General features: G+C 41.0%; 3 protein-coding genes and 1 long non-coding RNA gene across 6 annotated transcripts in view; 1 reads left to right on the top strand and 3 right to left on the bottom strand.

Annotated features, from left to right (window-relative positions):
• The window catches only part of fignl2 (fidgetin like 2), a 543,953-nt gene that overhangs the window by 188,994 nt on the left and 333,894 nt on the right, over window positions 1-21,065 (bottom strand). The gene's annotated exons all lie outside the window — the stretch shown is intronic.
• On the top strand, window positions 1,666-10,457 carry mipa (major intrinsic protein of lens fiber a). Its single transcript, XM_061747507.1, has 5 exons — window positions 1,666-2,468; window positions 2,570-3,774; window positions 5,172-5,336; window positions 5,416-5,496; window positions 10,076-10,457. The coding sequence occupies exons 2-5, from the start codon at window positions 3,415-3,417 to the stop codon at window positions 10,256-10,258; spliced, it is 789 nt and encodes a 262-aa protein (XP_061603491.1). The 5' UTR covers window positions 1,666-2,468; window positions 2,570-3,414; the 3' UTR covers window positions 10,259-10,457.
• LOC133465097 (uncharacterized) lies at window positions 5,030-10,081 on the bottom strand. Its single transcript, XR_009784545.1, has 2 exons — window positions 6,999-10,081; window positions 5,030-5,327 (listed from the first exon to the last, which is right to left on the bottom strand). It is a non-coding gene; the product is annotated as an uncharacterized LOC133465097 (long non-coding RNA).
• stat6 (signal transducer and activator of transcription 6, interleukin-4 induced) overlaps window positions 14,901-21,065 on the bottom strand; it is a 124,335-nt gene continuing 118,170 nt past the window's right edge. For all 3 annotated transcript variants that reach the window (XM_061747494.1, XM_061747486.1, XM_061747478.1), the window contains 2 exons: window positions 15,700-15,810; window positions 14,901-15,625 (listed from right to left, as the gene is read on the bottom strand). In XM_061747494.1, the coding sequence (XP_061603478.1) occupies window positions 15,574-15,625; window positions 15,700-15,810 (163 nt within the window). In that variant the 3' untranslated portion in view covers window positions 14,901-15,573. The remainder of the gene's footprint in view (window positions 15,626-15,699; window positions 15,811-21,065) is intronic.

The raw sequence follows: 21,065 nt of genomic DNA, 5'->3' as shown, positions 1-21,065 counted from the left end.
GATTTGTTGAATCAAGAAATCATCAAAAAAGAAACACATCCTGCCACAACCCAAATAGATTCAAGAACAAATGAGAACCAAAGTGATTGAAATCGATCAGTCTGGAAAAGGTTATCAAGCCATTTCCAAGGCTTAGGGACTCCAGCAAACCACAGTCAGAGCCATTATTTACAAATGGAAAAAACTGGGAACAGCGGTGAACCTTCCGAGTGATCGGCCAGCCAAAATTACTCCAAGAGTGCAACGACCACTCATCCAGAAGGTCACAAAAGAACCCAGAACGAAGTCTAAAGAACTTCAGGCCTTACTAGCCACTCAGCCATAAGAAAGACACTGGGCAAAAATGGCAACTATGGAAGAGTTCCAAGGTAAAAACCACTGCTAACAAAAAGAACACCAAGGCCTGTCTCACATTTGCCAAGAAATATCTTGATGATCCCCAAGACCTTTGTAGAAATATTCTATGGACTGACGTGACAAAAGTTGGGCTTCGAAAAGTTGGTCTGCGGCCCGTTACATCTTATGTAAAAATAACAGTATTCGATACAAAGAAAATCATGCCAACAGTCATATATGATGGAAGCAGTGTGATGGACTAGGGCTGCTTGTTATCTAGGTCCTGGACGACTTGCTGTGATTAATGGAACAATGAATTCCGCTGTCTACCAGAAAATGCAGGCGAACGTCTGGCCATTAGTTCATGCCCTTAAGTTCAATACCTCTTGGGTTATACAGCAAGACAATGACCTGAAACATACCAGCAAGTCCACCTTTGAATGACAAAAAAAAAATGCAGGTTTTGGAGTAGCCAAGTCAAATTACAGACTTAAAACCAATTTTTAGATGTTTTGGCATGACCTTAAATGTGGAGTTGATCATTGCCAATTCTCCAATATAATTCAGTTAAAACAATTCTGCAAATAAGAGTGGGCCAAAATTCCTCCATGGTGATGCAAAAAGTTCACGAGTTATCGCAAATGCTTGATTTCTGTTATTGCTGCTCCAACCAGTTATTAGGTTCAGAGGGCAATTACTTTTTCACATAAGGCCAAATAGATTTAAATTAAACCCCCTTGAAAACTTAAATCATTTTGAAAATGTATTTTATTTATTTACACGGGTTGTCTTTGTGAAATATTAAAATTGATTTGATCTGAAACATTTAAGTGATGTATGAAATCAGGAAGGGGGAAAATACTTTTTCATGGCACTTTTCTTTTAATCCGAGGTGCAACTTGGTTCTTAAAACCAATCCTTTCATAATAACTGTATTTATTATTTATGGAATTATAATAGAGACTGAGAAGATGTTAAACCATTAAAGCGTTTGTAGCTGTCCACTGCAAAAAAGCATCCGCATCCTATCATTTGTTATCATTTATATTCAGCACATAGCTAAGGACAGCTTCCACAGAAAACTATGAAAATAGATGAATTTGTGAAAAACGAACCGGGAATAGGCGGGGGTTCCTGTAAATAATGTAATTGTTGTAATGTAAATCGTTAAAGTATTGTCAGTGTCCAATGCAAAAGATATATGAAAATGTATCTCCCGTATTATTTAATTATGAAAAAAGGGGAATCAAAATTATTAATACATAATACAACATGATTAACATCCATCCATCTATTCTCCTCCTCTTATCCGGGGCCAGGTTGCGAGGGCAGCAGCTTAAGAAGGGAAGTCTGGGCTTCGCTCTCCCCAGCCACTTCCTCCAGCTCTTCCAGGGGAATCCCGATGCGTTCCCAGGCCAGCTGGGAGACATAGTCCCTGCAGCGTGTCCTGGGTCGTCCCCCGGATCTCCTCCCAGTGGGATGTGCCCGAAACACCTTACCAAGGAGGTGTCCAGGGGCATCCGAACCAGATGCCCAAGCCACCTCATCTGACTCTTCTCAATGCAGAGGAGCAGCGGATCGACTCCAAGCCCCTCCCAGATGACCGAGCTTCTCACCGAATCGCTAAGAGAGATTCCGGACACCCTGCAGAGGAAACTCATTTCGGCGCTTGTATCCACGACCTTTCGGTCAAGACCCACAGATTAACCGGTAAATTGAGAACTTTGCCTTTCGACTTGGCTCCTTCACCACGACAGACCGATACAGAGTCCACATCACTGCAGATGCTGCACCAATCCGGTTGTCGATCTCCCGCTCCATTCTTACCTCACTCGTGAACAAGACCCTGAGATACTTAATCTCTTCCACTTGGGGCAGGATCTCCTCCTCGACCCAGAGTGGGCACTCCACTCTTTTCCAACTGAGCACCATGGCTTCAGACTTGGAGGTGCTAATTTTCATCTCATCCGCTTCATACTCGGCTGCAAAACCACTCCAGCGAGATTTGAAGATAGCAGCTTGATAAAGCCAGCAGAACCACATCATCTGCAAAAAGCAGAGATGCAACGCTTAGGTCACCAAACTGGACCCCCTCAATGCCTCGGCTGCATCTAGAAATTCTGTCCATAAAGGTAATGAACAGAATTGATGACAAAGGGAAGCCTTAACATATCTTATTAAAACATTGATATCCCTCCATCCATCCATTTTCTGTACCGCTTCTCCTCACTAGGTCGCGGGCGTGCTGGAGCCTATCCCAGCTATCTTCGGGCGAGAGGCGGGGTGCAGCCTGAACTGGTCGCCAGCCAATCGCAGGGCACATATAGACAAACAACCTTTTACACTCACATTCACACCGACGGGCAATTTAGAGTCTTCAATCATCCGGAAAAAACCTACGCAGGCACGGGGAGAACATGCAAACTCCACACAGGCGGGGCCGGGATTTGAACCCCGGTCCTCAGAACTGTGAGGCAGACGCTCTAACCAGTCGGCCACCGTGCCTCCCTAAACATTGATATATTTATGTATATTTAAATATTTAAAGTTTTACTTTTGCACTACTGTATATACATCTCATTGCACAGTGCTGTATATTCAATTGGAAGCGACCCAATAAAGCCTCTTTCTGGTTCATTTCTAGACAGACCCTTTGCTCTCATCAGCCAAAGAGCTGTGTGCGCTGGTGCAGGTGTGGCAAGGGTTAAGGATGTTATTTCCAATGGCCCAATTGTACACTGACCACTCCCCTAGGCTCAGTGAAGCTCTTATAAAAAGGCCTCCAAGTTCCCCCCGGCCTGGTAAAGGGGTTGAATGTGTGCAGTGCGTGCTTCCGCTGTATCTGTCTCAGTGTTCTGCTAACTACGCTGGCGTTGGCCCGTTGATGCGAGCAGACTGGTGCGGTGCTCCACTCAGGAGCTCTCCATGACAGACATTCCCAAAGTATCCCAAGTTTGGTTCGAGTCACTACTTTTTCCTGTTGAAGGGCAGATTTGAACAAGGTGTTTAGTGTTCAGGGAGGGGTAGGTCTCTATTTAGTTGACTGATAGTTTGTGTTTAGTCCACTTTTGGGTCACCATGTGGGAAATCCGGTCCATGTCCTTCTGGCGGGCAGTGTTCGCCGAGTTCTATGGCACCATGTTCTTTGTCTTCTTCGGCTTGGGGGCCGCCCTCCGGTGGACCACGGGGCCCCACAACGTCCTGCACGTGGCTTTCTGCTTTGGCCTGGCGGCTGCCACACTCATACAGTCCATCGGCCACATCAGCGGCGGACACATCAACCCTGCTGTGACCTTCGCCTTCCTGATTGGCTCCCAGATGTCGCTGTTCCGCGCCTTCTTCTACATAGTCGCCCAATGTCTGGGAGCCCTGGCCGGCGCCGCCGTACTCTACGGGGTCACGCCCACCAACATGAGGGGCAACTTGGTCCTGAACACGGTAAGACCACCTGGAACCCACTCCATTTAAGTATTTGGCTTCAGCCAATGAAAATAATGTCTGTTTCTTTTTTTCTTGGATTATGAAAAGCAGCTAAATGATTGTCAAAGTACCAAAATATTTTTGTTTTGTTAAATCTGAGATTGTGGGGTTTTCAACGCACTTGGCATGAACTTGATAAATATGAACACAAAAGCATATTGGTCATTTTCATATGATTTCATCAATAAATATAATTTGATCCCCAAAAAGATCTAATTTAGCTATTTTTTTAAAATACCACCTTGGTTTTATGTATAAATGTCTCATGCTAAAACAGCCACACTTAGTCCTATTTTCGATGTTATTATTTATATATTTTTTAATTTTAGGCATGCATAATAATGGCATTCCTTATAGACAGAACAAATGGTGGTGGCCCATTGAAATACACTCCTTGCGTAACAGTAAAGACATTAACAGCTTGATAAAAATTGTGAGAGTTGCACAATGGACGTCTTGCCCTTCAATCTCTGTGGATGTAAGTGCATAAATGATCTTAATTACTCATTAAATCCATTAGACTCTTGTCTTTATATATTCATAATAACGGTAAAGACATACAATAGTTCTGACACTTTCACATTCATACTTATTCATATCTCAGAAATAACACCATTTATTTTGCTGTCTGCTACTGTGTGAATGCAAAATGGCTGCCTCATTCTGGCTCTTCAGCTCGCAGGTCCCTCTGGTGTATTGCAACAACATAATGAGGGTCTCTCCAGTGGCATCAATGGTACAGTCAGCTAGACTGACAAAGGAGGACTTTTTATAACACCCCCCCCCCCCCCCCCCCCCCCAAAAAAAAAGTAACTGAAGACACTAGTTTTCATGGAAAAGGCATATTAAGCAAAAATGAGAAAAATCCTATACAGTTGATCCAAAAATGTAATTAGCATATTCAGAAAACATGTTGCAAATCATCAAACTTCATTTTGGGACACATAACGGAAAATACTTTAGGCATAAAAAACAAATTGAAAACATATTATATTATAATAGTATTATGTATGTTTTTCTCCTTAGAAACAATTATGACTGTTTGAATGATAACTGCTAATAATTCAAATACTCTTAACAGTAACTGATTTTGAGTGGTCCATGTCTTTACCATTATTGAGCAAATGACTATATATGAAAATGACCCATGATTCAAGCATTGTTAGTTGCTGTTTGTTTTTATATACTATTTTTAAATGAAAAACAATGCAAATTAGTTTTTAAATATATTTAATAAATAATACATTTTCAATTCAAATATATAATAAAAAAATTTGCCGTACATGTCTGAATTGAACCTTGAGAGCCAGAAACAGCTGTGGTAAAGGTAATTTCTCCCCACATTGCCTCGGTAGCTGCAGCCAGGCATCAGTCTGGGCATGGCCACCACTGTGGAGGTCTTCCTCACCCTGCAGCTGGTGGTCTGCATCTTTGCTGTGACAGACGAGCGTCGCAACGGACGCTTGGGATCCGCTGCCCTGGCTATCGGTTTCTCCGTGCTGATGGGACATCTTGTTGGGGTGAGATTTTGAGAACAACTCGCGCATTTATCAGTGTCCACGTTCAAGAACTTGAATATTTCATCTTTTGCCCACTTAGATTTACTACACCGGAGCGGGAATGAACCCAGCAAGATCCTTCGCCCCAGCTGTGCTGGTCAGGAATTTTGTCAACCATTGGGTAAGAAGATCACATACATACTATAGGCCTACAGCAGGGATGTCAAACTCATTTTAGTTTGAGGGCCACATTCACCCCAATTTGATCTTAAATGGGCCGGACCAGTATATTCATGCCCCAATAAGCTATAAATAAGGACAATTCAATTTATTTAGCATTGTTTTTGGTGCACATAATTACAACTACATTTGGGAAAAGATTCACATTTACTGATTATTGTTGGAAATCTTGTTTCAAATAGATTTTATTAGGCTGATCGGTATCGGACGATATTTAGCATTTTATGCTGATCAGCTTTGTCATAATTTGCCGATCCGATCAATGACGTCATTTGTCGGTTCCGCAAAAGACATTTACTCCGCGTCGCCGCGTGCACAGTATATTTGAATCCAAAAGCTAGTTTATTTTTAGACTTGTCGCGTGTCTTTTGACGTAGGATTGGAAATATCTGACGGTCAATAAAGTTATTTAAAAAAAAAAAACATGTCGGCGGTGTGGAACAGACAACACGTAATGCCCGGATCAAACTACATGACACATTTGCTCTTTCACGATTGCACTGTCAGACTACTGCAATAAAATTTTGTATTCCAATACCACCGCATCCCATTTTTTACGATCATTGGGCTTAACTTGTCAACTCAAATGCGATTGGATACACTCATACCGTGGCGACGACAACAAGAGTGGAGCAAGCCGACTGTATTATAAGGACAAAATGGGGAAAAACGTGTGTTGGTGGTCACCGGTGCTCAGATTCATTTAAGGCTTGCTTGAGATATGTTCCCATACTTTTAATACGATACGGGTCGCAAGCAGGCAATAAAATGTTATGTAGCCTAGCAAGATAGTGGTAGCACGAACGGTTGGATGTAAACATGCCACCGTTCTGTCGAATCATGCTCTAAAGTTTCGGTCTGGGTGAAGTAATTTAATTACAGTAAGTTAGCACCCATTATTTCTGTCATGTTGACTGATTAGAATACACAATCTGACTAGAGCAGTGATTTCCAACCTTTATGGAGCCAAGGAACATATTTTACAATTGAAAAATCTCACAAAAAGTGGATACATTAATTACTGTATTTACTTCCTTCCATCTAATAGAAGACCATTCATTAGTTCTGTCTGTCACTATGCCTCACTGGCAAAAATAGAGAAACAAAGATACATTATTTATGGTAAATATAATTTTTTGAGCTATTAAGTACACAAGTATATACAGTAAATGAACAGGTCATTTAAATAGACACATTCCTCCATCTTGTGATCGGTTATCGTTTTTTTAAACTCGCTGATTGGTGATCGGCCCCAAAAATCCTGATTGTGTAAAGCCTAGTTTCAAATCATATGAGCAATCTCAAATATAACAAAAATGTGTGCAATTTCAACATTATGAATCAGTTTTTATTCTCAGTTGCAAGACACATAAGAGTAAATCTATAAACTGTATATACCTTTTATAAAACATTTTATTTAGAAATATTTTTAAATGTACTTACATTTCCACATCCATCTGGAAATCTTGAAAGGCTCAATTGACTCATCACACCATACAACCTAAAGTGGGAACTTTTCAGAATGAAAGTGCAGTTATCACCCTACCTTGTAAATTTAAATCAGGCAGATTGACAGACTCTAACTAAAGAAATCAAGACAAACTAAATGTATTAGCCAAGTCTATTGAGGACATACATATCCACAGTATGTGCAAAATATAAACTTAAATTAGCTGTTAATTTAACAGTCACCCAGTAGCTTGCCATAAAAAGCTGAAAACACAAACAATGAATCTATATGAGGTTAGCGTTAGTATGCACAATCAATTAGCAAGCAATCTCCAACTATTAGCATGCATAAAATTAACTTGTAGCCTACGTCTCACTAAAGAAGTGACTTACAGGTTTTCCCTGTCGGGGGTCGCCACCGCCACAGCGAGTCACTCACATGATTTATTTGTCTGACGTAACCCAACCATTTTTATCCTAGCTTTAATAAACCCATGTCTCAAACTCGTTTTTAACTGCACTTGTACACAATTGCAAGTGAAATTGCTTATCAAACAATATATGATATATATGTATTTATTTGATTTCGGGCACTTTTGATTTTTGTTTCTGTCATCACCACCACACTGCACTATGTGATGACATGAGATGGTAATGACAAGTTTTTAGCTAGCTGTGCTATGCTGGTAGTTAGCTTAAAATTTCCTTTTAGCTAGCTTGTCCTGCACAACATTTTTATATGATTACCAGGTTTTTACATAAAATTCTTGAAACATATTAACACTACAAGTCGTTTGGTAATGACATGCAATACAAATATTCTGTGACTTAAGGGTACAAATGAGGAAAATAGTTACTCTTCCAATTATCAAAATGTCTGACTTCTGTCTCCCCTAGCATGTGCTTGAGTGACGACAAAATGACACAGGGAATTAAAGAATCAGATTTTGAAGAAACTTTATTGATCTGAAAATGGTCATTGTGGTGGTAATGACAGCAACTTTAAGGGACAGACATATTTTAGTAAAAATTTGTATAAAGAGAGAGTATTTTAGTATAAAATGTTTTATATATATGATGAGAAATCATTAATTATATTATATTTTAAGGAATTTAAGCTAAAAGTTACACCATTTTAGCATTTTTTAGTAGAAAGATAGAGCTTCATATATCCAAACCCTGTGCTAGGGACAGGGTGAAAACAGTAAAATACCATCATAAAACCACTCAAAAAAATTTATTTTTCACAACACTTATTATTAGGCACGCCCACTGCTGGATATTGAAAAAAATCTATTTAAATATATTTTTTCTTTCAAATTTTACATCAAGGACACAAAAAGCCCCGTAATCAAATAAACACCCATATATATTAACATATATAGGCGTTGCTTCACAATCTCACACAGTCTCACTCTCTTACTGCATATGGATTGAAGATGTGCCCCGTCGCGCGGATCTTTTCTCTCTCTCGGGTTCGTGCGTCATGTCACGCAACTCACAGCACTTCCGGTTCTACAGTGCTTGTGTCAAAATAAAAGCTTGAGTTTCAAAATAGAGTATGTTTAAATGAATTTAAACTTGCCTGACGAGCAGAACAATGCCCGCAGGCCCGATTGGACCCCGTCGGGCCGTACGTTTGATGTCACTGGCCTACAGCATTTATTGCGTTACACTACTGTCCAAATAAATTATATTGATTGGCTTGAATGTGAGGCAATTCAGGGATGGCACAGCATCCTGAGAAAAAAAAAAGAAAATCATGGTTTTTCTAACCTGCTAACGCCAGCAAGGTTAAAGGCAAAATCTTTTCGTAGCAAGTCATTGGGATTGATGTTTAAAAAAAGTCTGCCGACATAAAATTTTGCCACAAGCTTTAAAATTGTTAAAATGCGATGATTTTATTTGGGCTGCTTTTAAGCTTGTCTTTAAATGTTAATTACAAATAGATCAAAATAGAGGTGATTGTGGAACCCAGGGGTGGTACTAGACCACCTAGGGTTCCCTGGCAAGAAGGAGCCCCCGGTAGGTAGCTTACAGGGGTTTTCAGTTGTCGTTGATATGGACCAATATCAGCCATCTTTCTGGGCCCCCTAATAGCCAGCAACAACTAGTAAGGGCCTTATGTGGGGGATTCCTGACCTGCTGTCCTTGCAGTGTTTAAAGTAGTGGCATTGATTTATTTCATAAAGTGGAAGAGACACAACTCTTCTTCCATTCAAATGCTTTTATTACTAATTTTGTTATTTCTAGTTACTCAAATGACTAATGGCAAGACTGAACACAAAAATGCAGTAAAATATGGTTGTCACCAGCTGCTTATTGCACACAAAATGGAAAGGAAGTGTAGTTTGTGAGCCATGTTTTAAATATTTTTAAAAGTCGAAATCCTGATTTCAATCAAATGTGAATACTTTCTGATTTCCTTAGTCCTCCATGAAAGCAAACAAATTATCTCTGTTTTCAGGAAAACAAGACATTCATGGAGATCAGACTTAAGAAAAATGATCAACAATTGTTCCCATTTTCTGACATTTTGAATCGAACATTACCCGAACTAGAAAAAAAGTCAAAATAAAGTCCATCGAAAGGCATCATGTTTAACCATGCAAACATGATCAAAACGTGACCACAAAGCGACAAGCTAGTCTTTAATAATTTGATCATTAATTTTAAGACGACCAACTGGTAAGAGCTGAAGTGATTGTGAATGAACTTTATATTTAGGGCCATACCTGAAAAGACAGGAACTCTGCCACTTTGGTTTGAAGCGGCCATCGAGTCTCATTTCCAGAGGCCCTTCAAAGCCCGACCTTAGATTTTGTTCGATTGTGACCAATTTTGAATGATCCTGCACTATACACCTTGAAGCTCCCCCAATTTCTTTTACCACCTGGGCAATTGTATGCAGTTTTTGTGCAAACGGTTTCGGTGAAGGTCCTTTGCCACTCCTAGCCCACACATTAAGGTCCACAAAGGTGTGCTTAGATGAATTAGTAATTCATAATGTATTTTGAATTCACCAATGTGCACCACAGCATAACACATTTTCTTTCCTATGTTCCCGGCAGGTGTACTGGGTGGGGCCTTTGATTGGCGGCGCTGTTGGCGCTCTGCTCTATGACTTCATACTCTTTCCACGAATGCGTGGCCTCTCCGAGAGGCTCGCCACACTGAAGGGCATTCGGCCCCCAGAGGCCGAGGGTCAGCAGGAGACCAGAGAGCCCATGGAGCTCAAAACGCAAGCGCTATAAGGCCGCAGACGAACAACGAGGTGCTCGTCAAACCCCTCTTTCCATTTCAACCCTTGTTCTGACACAAGAACTGGGCCTCTTGCCCCCTTTTGGACTGCAGAACAAAGATGAAGGCTTCAGACCAAGTCACCTTCTTTCTCTTCTCTCGTTTTTTTTCTTTTTCTTTTTGCTAGGAGTGAAGCTACCATAGACTTCAGCATGCTTTTCCTTTTTCAGCCGCCACGATTTTGCCATTTGCTTTGCGCCGCTTAACATATGTATTGTACTTCACCAGAATGAATTCCATTTTTTTAAAGTGTGTGTCAGAGAATGCTTTTTGTCTGTGTATGTGTGTGCACGTATGCTTTTGTGCTTGTTTTCAATTTCTCTTAAAAAAACAAACAAACCAAAAAAAACTTTTACTGAATTGATGCATGTGTAACCTAATTTTAAATCATCCAAACTTATTTTCAATAAGGGTGCTGATGCAACAATGTAACATTTACAAATAGTCACTGTTCAATGCGAAGCATGTGTGTTTATTTTCCTTTTTTTCATTGTTGGTGTTTTTTGGATAAAAAAAAAAAACAATGTGGAGATCCATGCTTTTTATTGGACAGATGAAATGCCAAAGATGCCATAAGGAATATTTCTTTACCAATAATTGAGGCCTTATTTTGGAGTATTGGAACGCACACAACACGCACACATTGATATTGTGGCTGTCCAATTAAAAAAGCATGGCTCTCCAAATCTCTTTAGCCAAATCAAAAGGAAAATTATTGTTGGTTATTACACAGCGAAGCTACAGATCATCATTGTGAATTTAACACTTGCTCCATGGTTCATAAGCAGGTGTGTATAACTAAGAAACTAAGAAAAAAATATTACATGTAAATTTGATCCCCTTTCAAATTTTAGACTGTTGGTTTGCATTTCCTTGTTTTTGTCAAAGCTGAGCAGCTAGAGCACATACACAGGCTGCTGTTGTGTGACATCAGCATGGAGGTCAGGACTCATAAAAACAGAGTGTATGAGGTGTGCTGGCTTGAAAGCTGCGTGGTCAATGTTATGTTGAATGTTGATCACATTAATAACATTGTGACATTGACCAGACATGTAAGCAGCTTTCTGCTTTTTCTTTTCTTGTGTGGTTTCCCTGATAAGCAGCTGGTTGAGTAGATTTTAGTGACATGTTCGGATTTGTTTTTCTTTTTTTTTTGTGATGTACAGTGTAAAGTTGTCTTTTTTTTTTTTTTTTTTTTTAAACGACGTTTGAGGATTCTTGAAGCTAATAATACAGTAATCATCATATACACCCCGTGATGCAATTGTGTTCTCTTGGGCAGGTGGAAGCGATGCAAAGCAGCAATTGACACAGCGATATGCTCACAGTTCAGGCATGTCTGCACAATTCAATGGCACTGATTGGTTTTATGTCTCCCGCTCCCTAACACTCTTGTCTGCCATCTTTTCTTCTTGCCTGTTTTATCTACTGTTGAAAAGAACACAACAATTTAATATGTAAAGCACACGAACACAAGACGTTCTTATGAAAGGTATGGAACAATTACTGTAAAGTTAGTACCTAAACTTAGTTCCTCGACCCAGGAACACCATGTGCTCGTCTATTTTTAGCTTCTTCTTAACTTACTAAATCGTTTAGTGTTCATTAATTCTTCAATTAGCTTGATGTTGAAGTTTTAAGTGTTCACTTTTTTTAAATCAAATCTGCACACACTGAAGCATTCTGATCGGTTTGAAAATCTGTTCTGCTCACATGCACACCCTCATGTCGAAAATATTATTTGACTTGTGCGTATTTTGTTGTGGCACTTTCACTTCTGTGTTACTTTGTGCTTTCCACTTGCTTATTTCCCACATTAAGGTTGGCAGCTTCTGTTTTCTCTCGTATTTGTATTTATTGGACCCTACCTGAACATGCATTGTTTAATTCAGCATATCACTAGCAGTTCACCAAATAACAAGCAAGGTGTTCTTGCTTCAAGCTGTTTATTTGAATAAATATTCATTCAAAGTACGATTTTCAACACAGCATCACGAATATTATAGCCTAACATAAACATACGTCCCCTAGCTTAATGCTAACAAAATGCGAAATGCTAGCTGAAATTAGCATCATCGCTATTGGTGTGATTTTAAAACATCAAACCACTGTTACTTACAATATTCACAGTCCTATATTATCTGCTCTGTGGATACTATTAAACTGCTGAAGTTTAGCTTATATCTTATAAACCAAAGTTCAGATTTTGTAATTAAATGGTCGCAGCTTATATATAGCAGTCACTCAGACACATTTTTGTGGTACTATTTGCTGCTAAATTGTTATGTCTGACAACATGTCACTTCCACTGTCCTTGCAATATATTTGTTTTACACAGCTGCAGGCATAATGGTTTGCAGTATGCCTTTGATGGTTACATCAATCATAAAAAAGTGGCACAAGGATATGAGGCAAAACAAGTAAAAGATGGAAGCTAACACCAGAGATGGGGGGGACTCGAGACTCGAGTCGCCAGTTTTATGACTTGCGACTTGCTTGCCAAGTACTTTAGAAAGTCTTGACTTGAACTACATGACTTGACAATTCATCTCATTTAGAGTTGGAAATCTGCATTTTTATCGAGATATTTTGCCTTTTTAAAAAAAAACGTTTTTTAAGTAAACGCTTTGGGGGAAACATTTGCGCCAACCTGGAAAACAGTCTGTGTTGTTGCGTACTTGCCAATGTGACGTAGCCACCTGCATGAACAACAATGGAAGGAGTGCCAAAGATAATACAATTTGGATTTAAGGATTTTATGTTGTCGATGAAGTCTGTAAAAAGAGGATGGTAACCTGAATGGCTTGCAACTCGCGCGTTAAAGGCACAACAATGATGTCAAACTTCATCTGTCACTACAAAACTCACAAAGACAGGTAAACTAATTTAAAAGTTTAACAAGCTGGTCAAACATTAAGTTTCATGGACTGGTTTGGGACGATTAAAAATAAAAAGGATGTTATTGTGAACGTTTTAGTACAGCTAAGTAACGTACAGTAACTAGGGGTGGGACGGTTTATGATAATTGACCAAACCTTTCGTTTTTGTTCAGATAGGTACGCAAAACTCAATCTTTTTTTCTCTTGCACTCTTGAGCAGAAAGTAGTCTCTAAAATATAATGCCCACCGAAGAAAGCAGAAGAAGTGAAAGCAGCATTGCTAGCGTTGTGATTTAAAAAAAATAAAAGTGTGGAGACGTTTGCGGTATAGGTCTGCTATTTGGAATTTGCATCACAATCACGGCGATAAAAATATTGACAAAAGTGAGTTCTACTATTAGTAAGTAAAGTACAAATTGTGAGTAGCTTCGTGTGAATATAATTTTCACACAACTGAACATGTTTATTGAAGTTTCACCATTAAAATGCCATCTGCTGGGGTGTGAATACGTTTTTTAGTGTTATGATTTATGGGGGGAATTGTGATTTCTTATGTTTTTTTAATTACCACTCCAATATTGTTGCGACTGGAGCAAGACTGTATGACTTGACTTGCTTAAACCAAGTAATGACTTGACTTGCTTGATTTTGTTTCCCACAGTGACTTGGGACTTGCTTGAGACTTCAAAGTTAGGACTTGAGACTTGCACATATGTGACTTACGCCCAACCTCTGGCTAACGCACACTGTTCTTGTAAAACAGACTAACTAGCTCTCTATGTACTGCTACCATCATTCAAAAGCAATAAACTAGATTTAAATATCTTATCAGCTTGATAGTCATTAAGCCTCATTAGCATAGCATTACCATTTTTGGCAAATGCTAACAACAGAATAGCTGACATTGTTTTCCAGATAATACAAGTCCATCAGTTATATTGGAGCACAAAAAAACAATGTGCCTGACAATATTTAGGTGGTTCAAACGACTATGTGGAGGACCATATATTAAAAATTAGGGATGGACGATAACAGTTTTCCATTGATACCGATAACTTGTTGCTTTTCCAAGCCGATACCAATCTCTCTCTCTCTCTCTCTCTCTCTATCTATATATATATATGTTATATATATAGATATCCTTCCATCCATTTTCTGAGCCGCTTCTCCTCACTAGGGTCGCGGGCGTGCTGGAGCCTATCCCAGCTGTCATCGGGCAGGAGGTGGGGTACACCCTGAACTGGTTGCCAGCCAATCGCAGGGCACATACAAACAAACAACCATTCGCAATCACAGTCACACCTACGGGTGATTTAGAGTCTCCAATTAATGCATGTTTTTGGGATGTGGGAGGAAACCGGAGTGCCCGGAGAAAACCCACACAGGCACGGGGAGAACATGCAAACTCCACACAGGCGGGGCCGGGGATTGAACCCGGGTCCTCAGAACTGACGCTCTAACCAGTCGTCCACCGTCCCGCCCTCTCTCTCTCTCTCTCTCTCTATATATATATATTTATTTTTTAATGGTTTACATCAGGGGACTTCAACAATTTCAAGGCCAAGGACCCAAAATGGAAAGCTGGAGTAGGAACCCCTACTTATGTATATTGTATCTAACTGTGCTTTATATTAAACTGGTCCTATAATACAACCCCAATTCCAATGAAGTTGGGACAAGTTAAACAAAAATAAAAACAGAATACAATGATTTGCAATTCATGTTCAAGCTATATTTAATTGAATACACTCCAAAGACAAGATATTTAATGTTCAAACTGATAAACTTTGTTTTGAGCAAATAATCATTAACTTGGACTTTTATGGCTGCAATACGCTATAAATGCCTTGATTGATGGCCTACATCCAAACCTAAATGCTAAGGTTACTACGTTTTCTCCTTTATACAAGTATTTGTTTAAGAAAGCTTTACTTTGGAACTCAAGTAGAAACGACTTTTCACAAATAATTGGTCATTTTTCCAATATGAACACATTATTTAGAAATACAGTTTTGAGTGGATGAATGAATTAAGCTAAAGCTACCACCTTTCACACAACATCTCATTTACATATCTAGAACCAAATTCAGTTCAGCTAGTACTGATTGAATCTGTCTGCGAGCAGTGGTTTACACGCTAGCGTGGACAACAGGGTGGAAATTCAAACATTGTTTTTGCCTTAAACATCTTAAAATACATTTCACTGCCATGATATTTTCATAGGGGACACAAGTTGTATACAGTAATAACTGTTGCTAAAGTGGACACGCGAAGAAGTCAAAATCAACAAATCACCTGGGATATATGTTCTGAAAAAATCACTACTTGTGTTGAACCTGTCACGTTCTGAATGTCGATCAAAGGAAAAACGAGGCATGTAGAATGGATCTTCAAGAAAAGCTCAGAAGACTATTCAAGACGAGGTCCATGTCCCCTGTGGCCCTGGTAGATGGACAGAAATGTGATGTTACCATGTGTGTCACACCATCAGCAGAAGCTAAAAACAGACAACCTACTCGTCACTGAAGACAACGGGGTCTGGACTAAACTCTACTGCGGGCGAATCCGAGGTTTCCATTTGCTCTCGTGTGATAGCTTCTTGAGGAGTGAACTGCTGGAACTGAGGCCTAAGAAAACAGATGGAAAACATCACAAAGCTTACAGGAAATAAGAAACTTCAAGTTCCAATTCTCCAAAAGTTGTATAGTTTGAAGTTCCACCAAAACGTTGGTGGAAAATCTGGCCAAAGTTGAAACAACTTCTGGGGATGGAAAACTGTCATTATATATGAGACCATCAGATCATGATACCAAAATTCTGACTTATATACTATACCTGCATAAAGTATCTTGATACGTGTCTAGACCATTTCATTTTTGGGGGTGCTGAAATATGAGATCGCTTTTTTTTTTTTTTTTTTTAATTAACTGTGTGTGACTGTCCAGTGAGTAACATTGATATGACTACCTTGCTTAAACCAGGCACATTTCTGAACTTCTTCCACTCAATCACAACACATTGCTGCATTTAACCCTTGGTCAATGTTAATGTTGTCCAGTACGAGTTAGCTCATGTTTTTGTGGCGAGGAAACATGACAGGTGGTCAGATGCCACTGTTCCTTTTGAACTAGCCTCAAAAAAAAAAAAAAAATAAAAAATAAGTCTGGTTCATGTTAGATTGTTACAGCAAATGGTCTATACCTATTTAGAATTGTGTTTTAAGTTGGACCAATGCATAAGTTTATATCTCTTATTAGATAGAATGAGAGAGAGAGAAAAAACGTTATATTAGTACGCCATCCATCCATTTTCTGTATCGCTTATCCTCAAAAGGGTCGCGAGCGTGCTGGAGCTGGCGGGGTACACCCTGAACTGGTCGCCAGCCAATCGCAGGGCACATACAAACAAACAACAATTCACAGTCACATTCACACCTACGGGCAATTTTGAGTCTTCAATCAACCTACCGTGCGTGTTTTTGGGATCTGGGAGGAAACCAGAGTGCCCGGAGAAAACCCACACAGGCATGGAGAGAACATGCAAACTCCACACGTGAGGCCAGAACCCCGGTCCTCAGAACTGTGAGGTAGATGTGCTAACCAGTCAGCCGCCCTGCCACTATTAGTACTCCAATAAGTATTTTTCGTATTTATGAATAAATATGTATTATTTAGCAGCACATTAAATGTTTTCCAAAAGCACACGGACACTTTGTTTAGACAGAAACCATCTGCCTTTATAATATTGAAAAAGAGAGTCTTCCTGTGTACAACAAGGATCTGAAAAATCCAAGACAATCTTTTTTTTTTTTTCCCGGAGCTTGTCAATAAAAATGCTCATAACGCCCGCACGGTGTTGTCTGTTGTTCAGTGATTCTCAACCAGTGTGCCGGGGCACATTAGTGTGCCGTGACCACTCTTCAGGTGTGCCGTGGGAAATTATAAAATTTCGTAATTGCTCTAAAAATTATTAATTTACAGGAAATAATGTATCTTTGTTCATCTATTTATGCCAGTGAGGCATCGTGAGAGAAAGAACAAATAAATGCTCTTCTATTAGACGGCAGGAATTAAATAAGGTAATTAATGTATCCAGTTTTTGTGAAATATTTGTTTGTTGGTGTGCTGTGAGATTTTCCACTTGTAAAATATGTGCCTTGGCTCCATAAAGGTTGGAAATCACTGCTGTAGTTGATAGGCTGACAAATCCAGCAGTGTCAGTCCCACCTGAGTTGCTGTCCAAAAAGTCATGTGATGACTTTGCAGATTTTTTCACAGATAAAGTATTACTGATGAGACAAACAATACGCAGAGGCGTGGACTTAAGTCACATGACTTGGACTCGAGTCGTGAATTTGATGACTTCAGACTCGACTTGCCAATATGTTACAACACTTGCAACTCGACTTTGACTTCAACAGCAATGACTTGTGACTTCACTTGGACTTCAACGTATTGACTTGAAAAGATTTTGACCAAAGCACTGAGAAACCAAAATTCGTAGCTTCTCTTTCTACAGCTACATGCGTCACTTGTTGTTATACGAAAGGAAAGTATGAAGAGTGAAAACATAATGCCGAGCATCTTACTGTTTATTTATTAGGTCTAAGTGCACAATGCTATTATTGCTATAGTTAGGTCTTATTATCTTATATAAGCAAGATGGCGCATACCAGTGTGGTCGCCTCGGTAACGCGCTCACTAGTATTGTTTTTGTTTTTGTGTTTTTCGTCCGTCTTTGGAGACCTTACACGGCTCACTTACACAAGGGGAGACCTGCTAACCATCAAGGAGGCTACTCCGGACTTTCTGTCCCCAACTTTCGCAAATCCGCTCAGTTTTTTCCCCGAGTTACTCACCGGAGCGGCGTCCGCGGTATTCGGCGCGTGGAGACTGAAACGGCGCCACAGAGAGAAGCGTGGCGGCATTCAGGTGAAACTCCGCAAGAGAGGACACAGATTGGCGTTCCCGTCGATCCACCTCGCGAATGTACGCTCCCTACCCAACAAAATGGACGAGCTTCATCTTCTGTTAAAGACCAGTAAAGACTTCGGACGTTCCGCGGCCATGTGGTTCACGGAGACCTGCCTTTGCGACGCTGTACCCGATGGCGCCGTCATGCTTCCCGGCTTCCACATTCATCGAGCGGACCGCGACATGGAATCATCGGGGAAAACAAAGGGCGGCGGGATATGCCTCGATATCAATGAAAAATGGTGTACGGACGTCACGGAGCTCAGCACACACTGCAGCCCGCATTTGGAGTCGCTGTTTTTGAACTGTAAGCCATTCTACTCGCCACGTGAGTTCGCATCATTCATACTGGCTGGAGTCTACATTCCGCCTCAAGCTAACACGAACACCGCATTGCTAACGCTCGCCGAACAAGTCAACGAAATTGAAAAAAAACACCCGTACTCACCCCTCATTATTCTCGGGGACTTTAACAAAGCTCAACTCAACCACGAACTCCCTAAATACAAGCAGCACATCGACTGTCCTACCAGGGAAAATAATACTTTAGACCACTGCTACATTACGGTAAAAAACGCATACCGTGCTATACCTCGTGCAGTCCTGGACTCGTCTGGTCACTGCTTAATTCACTTAATACCGACGTACAGGCAAGAACTTAAATGCGCGAAGCCTACAGTGAAAACAGTGAAAAAGTGGACCAATGAAGCCAAGATGGAACTTCAAAGCTGTTTAGACTGCACAGACTGGAGTGTCTTTGGCGACCAACATCAACTCCGTCCTCAAAAAGGCCCAGCAGAGGATGTACTTCCTGCGGCTTCTGAGAAAGCACAGCCTGCCACCGGAGCTGCTGAGACAGTTCTACACAGCGGTCATCGAATCAGTCCTGTGTTCTTCCATCACAGTCTGGTTTGGTGCTGCTACAAAAAAGGACAAACTCCGACTGCAACGTACAATCAAAACTGCTGAAAGGATTGTCGGTACACCCCTACCCACCATTGAGGACTTGCACGCTGCCAGAACTAAGACAAGGGCGTGCAAAATCCTCTCGGACCCTCCACATCCCGGTCACCAGCTCTTCCAGCTCCTTCCCTCAGGTAGGCGCTACCGATCAATGCAAACTAGAATTAGTAGACATTCCAACAGCTTCTTCCCTCTTGCGATCAACTTCTTAAACACCTAACCTACAATTCCATTACAACATGCTGGCAATTTTTTGACTTGAGTTCGTTGTCACATTTCTGTGGGGCCAATTATGTATTACTCGTGCACTCAATGTAGTTGTCTCGCCATGCTGCACTATTTGCATATACTGGCCACTCATGCCAGAGTAGCATCTGCTCCATTTGCACACTGATTGAGGAGTATCTGTAACATTTGCACAACCAACATTGTCACAGATTATCGCACTACTCGTCACTTTAAACCGCATACACTCCTTGAAGTCTCAGCGCCCTTTGCAGAATTGTCATTGCACCGGACTATTGCAATATTAGTCATTCGAACTGCTCTTAGTGCTAGAGGACTCTGCATCTTTTTGCACAATTGTCAAAAAAAATAAATACATAAATAAATAAAATAATGTACCGGCATTACCAGATAACTAGCAACCCTTTACTGCTCAGTGACTGTTTTGTTTTTGTCAATGTATTTCTGTCTCCAAAGTGTTCTGTAAATTGACTGTCTGTTGTCGTACTAGAGCGGCTCCAACTCCCGGAGACAAATTCCTTGTGTGTTTTTGGACATACTAGGCAAATAATGATGATTCTGATTCTTGAGACAGTTAACGCCCTGATGGGTACACTCCTGTAAAGGAATAGACCAAAAGGTCATTCTTTCACACTAGGCTTGACACAATCAGGATTTATGGGGCCGATCACCGAGTTTAAAAGAACGATAACCGATCACCGATCCGATCACAAGATGGAGCAATCTGTCTATTTAAATGACTTTTTCATTTACTGTGCACTGTATACTGAGTATCTTCAAAAGTATTCTAGTCTAGTCAGGTCAAACGAACATTAAAACATGACAGAAATAATCGGTGCTAACGTACTGTAATAGAATTATCCATCCATCCATTTTTTACCGCTTATCCGAGGTCGTGTCACGAGGGCAGTAGCTTTAGCAGGGACGCCCAGACTTCCCTCTCCCCAGCAACTTCATCCAGCTCTCCCGGGGGGATCCCGAGGCGTTCCCAGGCCAGCCGAAAGACGTAGTCTCTCCACCGTGTCCTGGGTCGTCCCCGGGGTCTCCTCCCGCTGGGACGTGCCCAGAACACCTCACCAGGGAGGCATCAGAATCAGATGCCCCAGCCACCTCATCTGGCTCCTCTCGATGTGGAGGAGCAGCGGCTCTACTCTTGAGATCCTCCGAGCTTCTCACCCTATCTCTAAGGGAGAGCCCGGACACCCTGCGGAGGAAACTCATTTCGGCCGCTTGTATCCGGGATCTTGCTCTTTCGGTTACGACCCACAGCTCGTGACCATAGGTGAGGGTAGGAACGTAGATCGACCAGGAAATTGAGAGCTTCGCCTTTCGGTTTAGCTCCTTCTTTACCACAACGGACCGATACAATGTCCGAATCACTGCAGACGCCGCACTGATCCGCCTGTCGGTCTCCCGTTCCATTCGTCCCTCACTTGTAAACAAGACCCCAAGATACTTGAACTCCTCCACTTGGGGCAGGATCTCATCCCCGACCTGGAGAGGGCTCGCCACCATTTTCCGACTGAGGACCATGGTCTCAGATTTGGAGGTGCTGATTCTCATCCCAGCCGCTTCACACTCAACTGCGAACTGCTCAAGTGAGAGTTGGAGGTCACGGCTTGATGAAGCCAACAGAACCACATCATCTGCAAAAAGCAGAGATGCAATACTGAGGCCACCAAACCGGACCCCCTCTACAC

Source organism: Phyllopteryx taeniolatus, chromosome 1 (assembly GCF_024500385.1).
Source record: "Phyllopteryx taeniolatus isolate TA_2022b chromosome 1, UOR_Ptae_1.2, whole genome shotgun sequence".
Lineage (NCBI taxonomy): Eukaryota > Metazoa > Chordata > Actinopteri > Syngnathiformes > Syngnathidae > Phyllopteryx > Phyllopteryx taeniolatus.
This window is presented reverse-complemented; position numbering and strand designations above follow the sequence as displayed.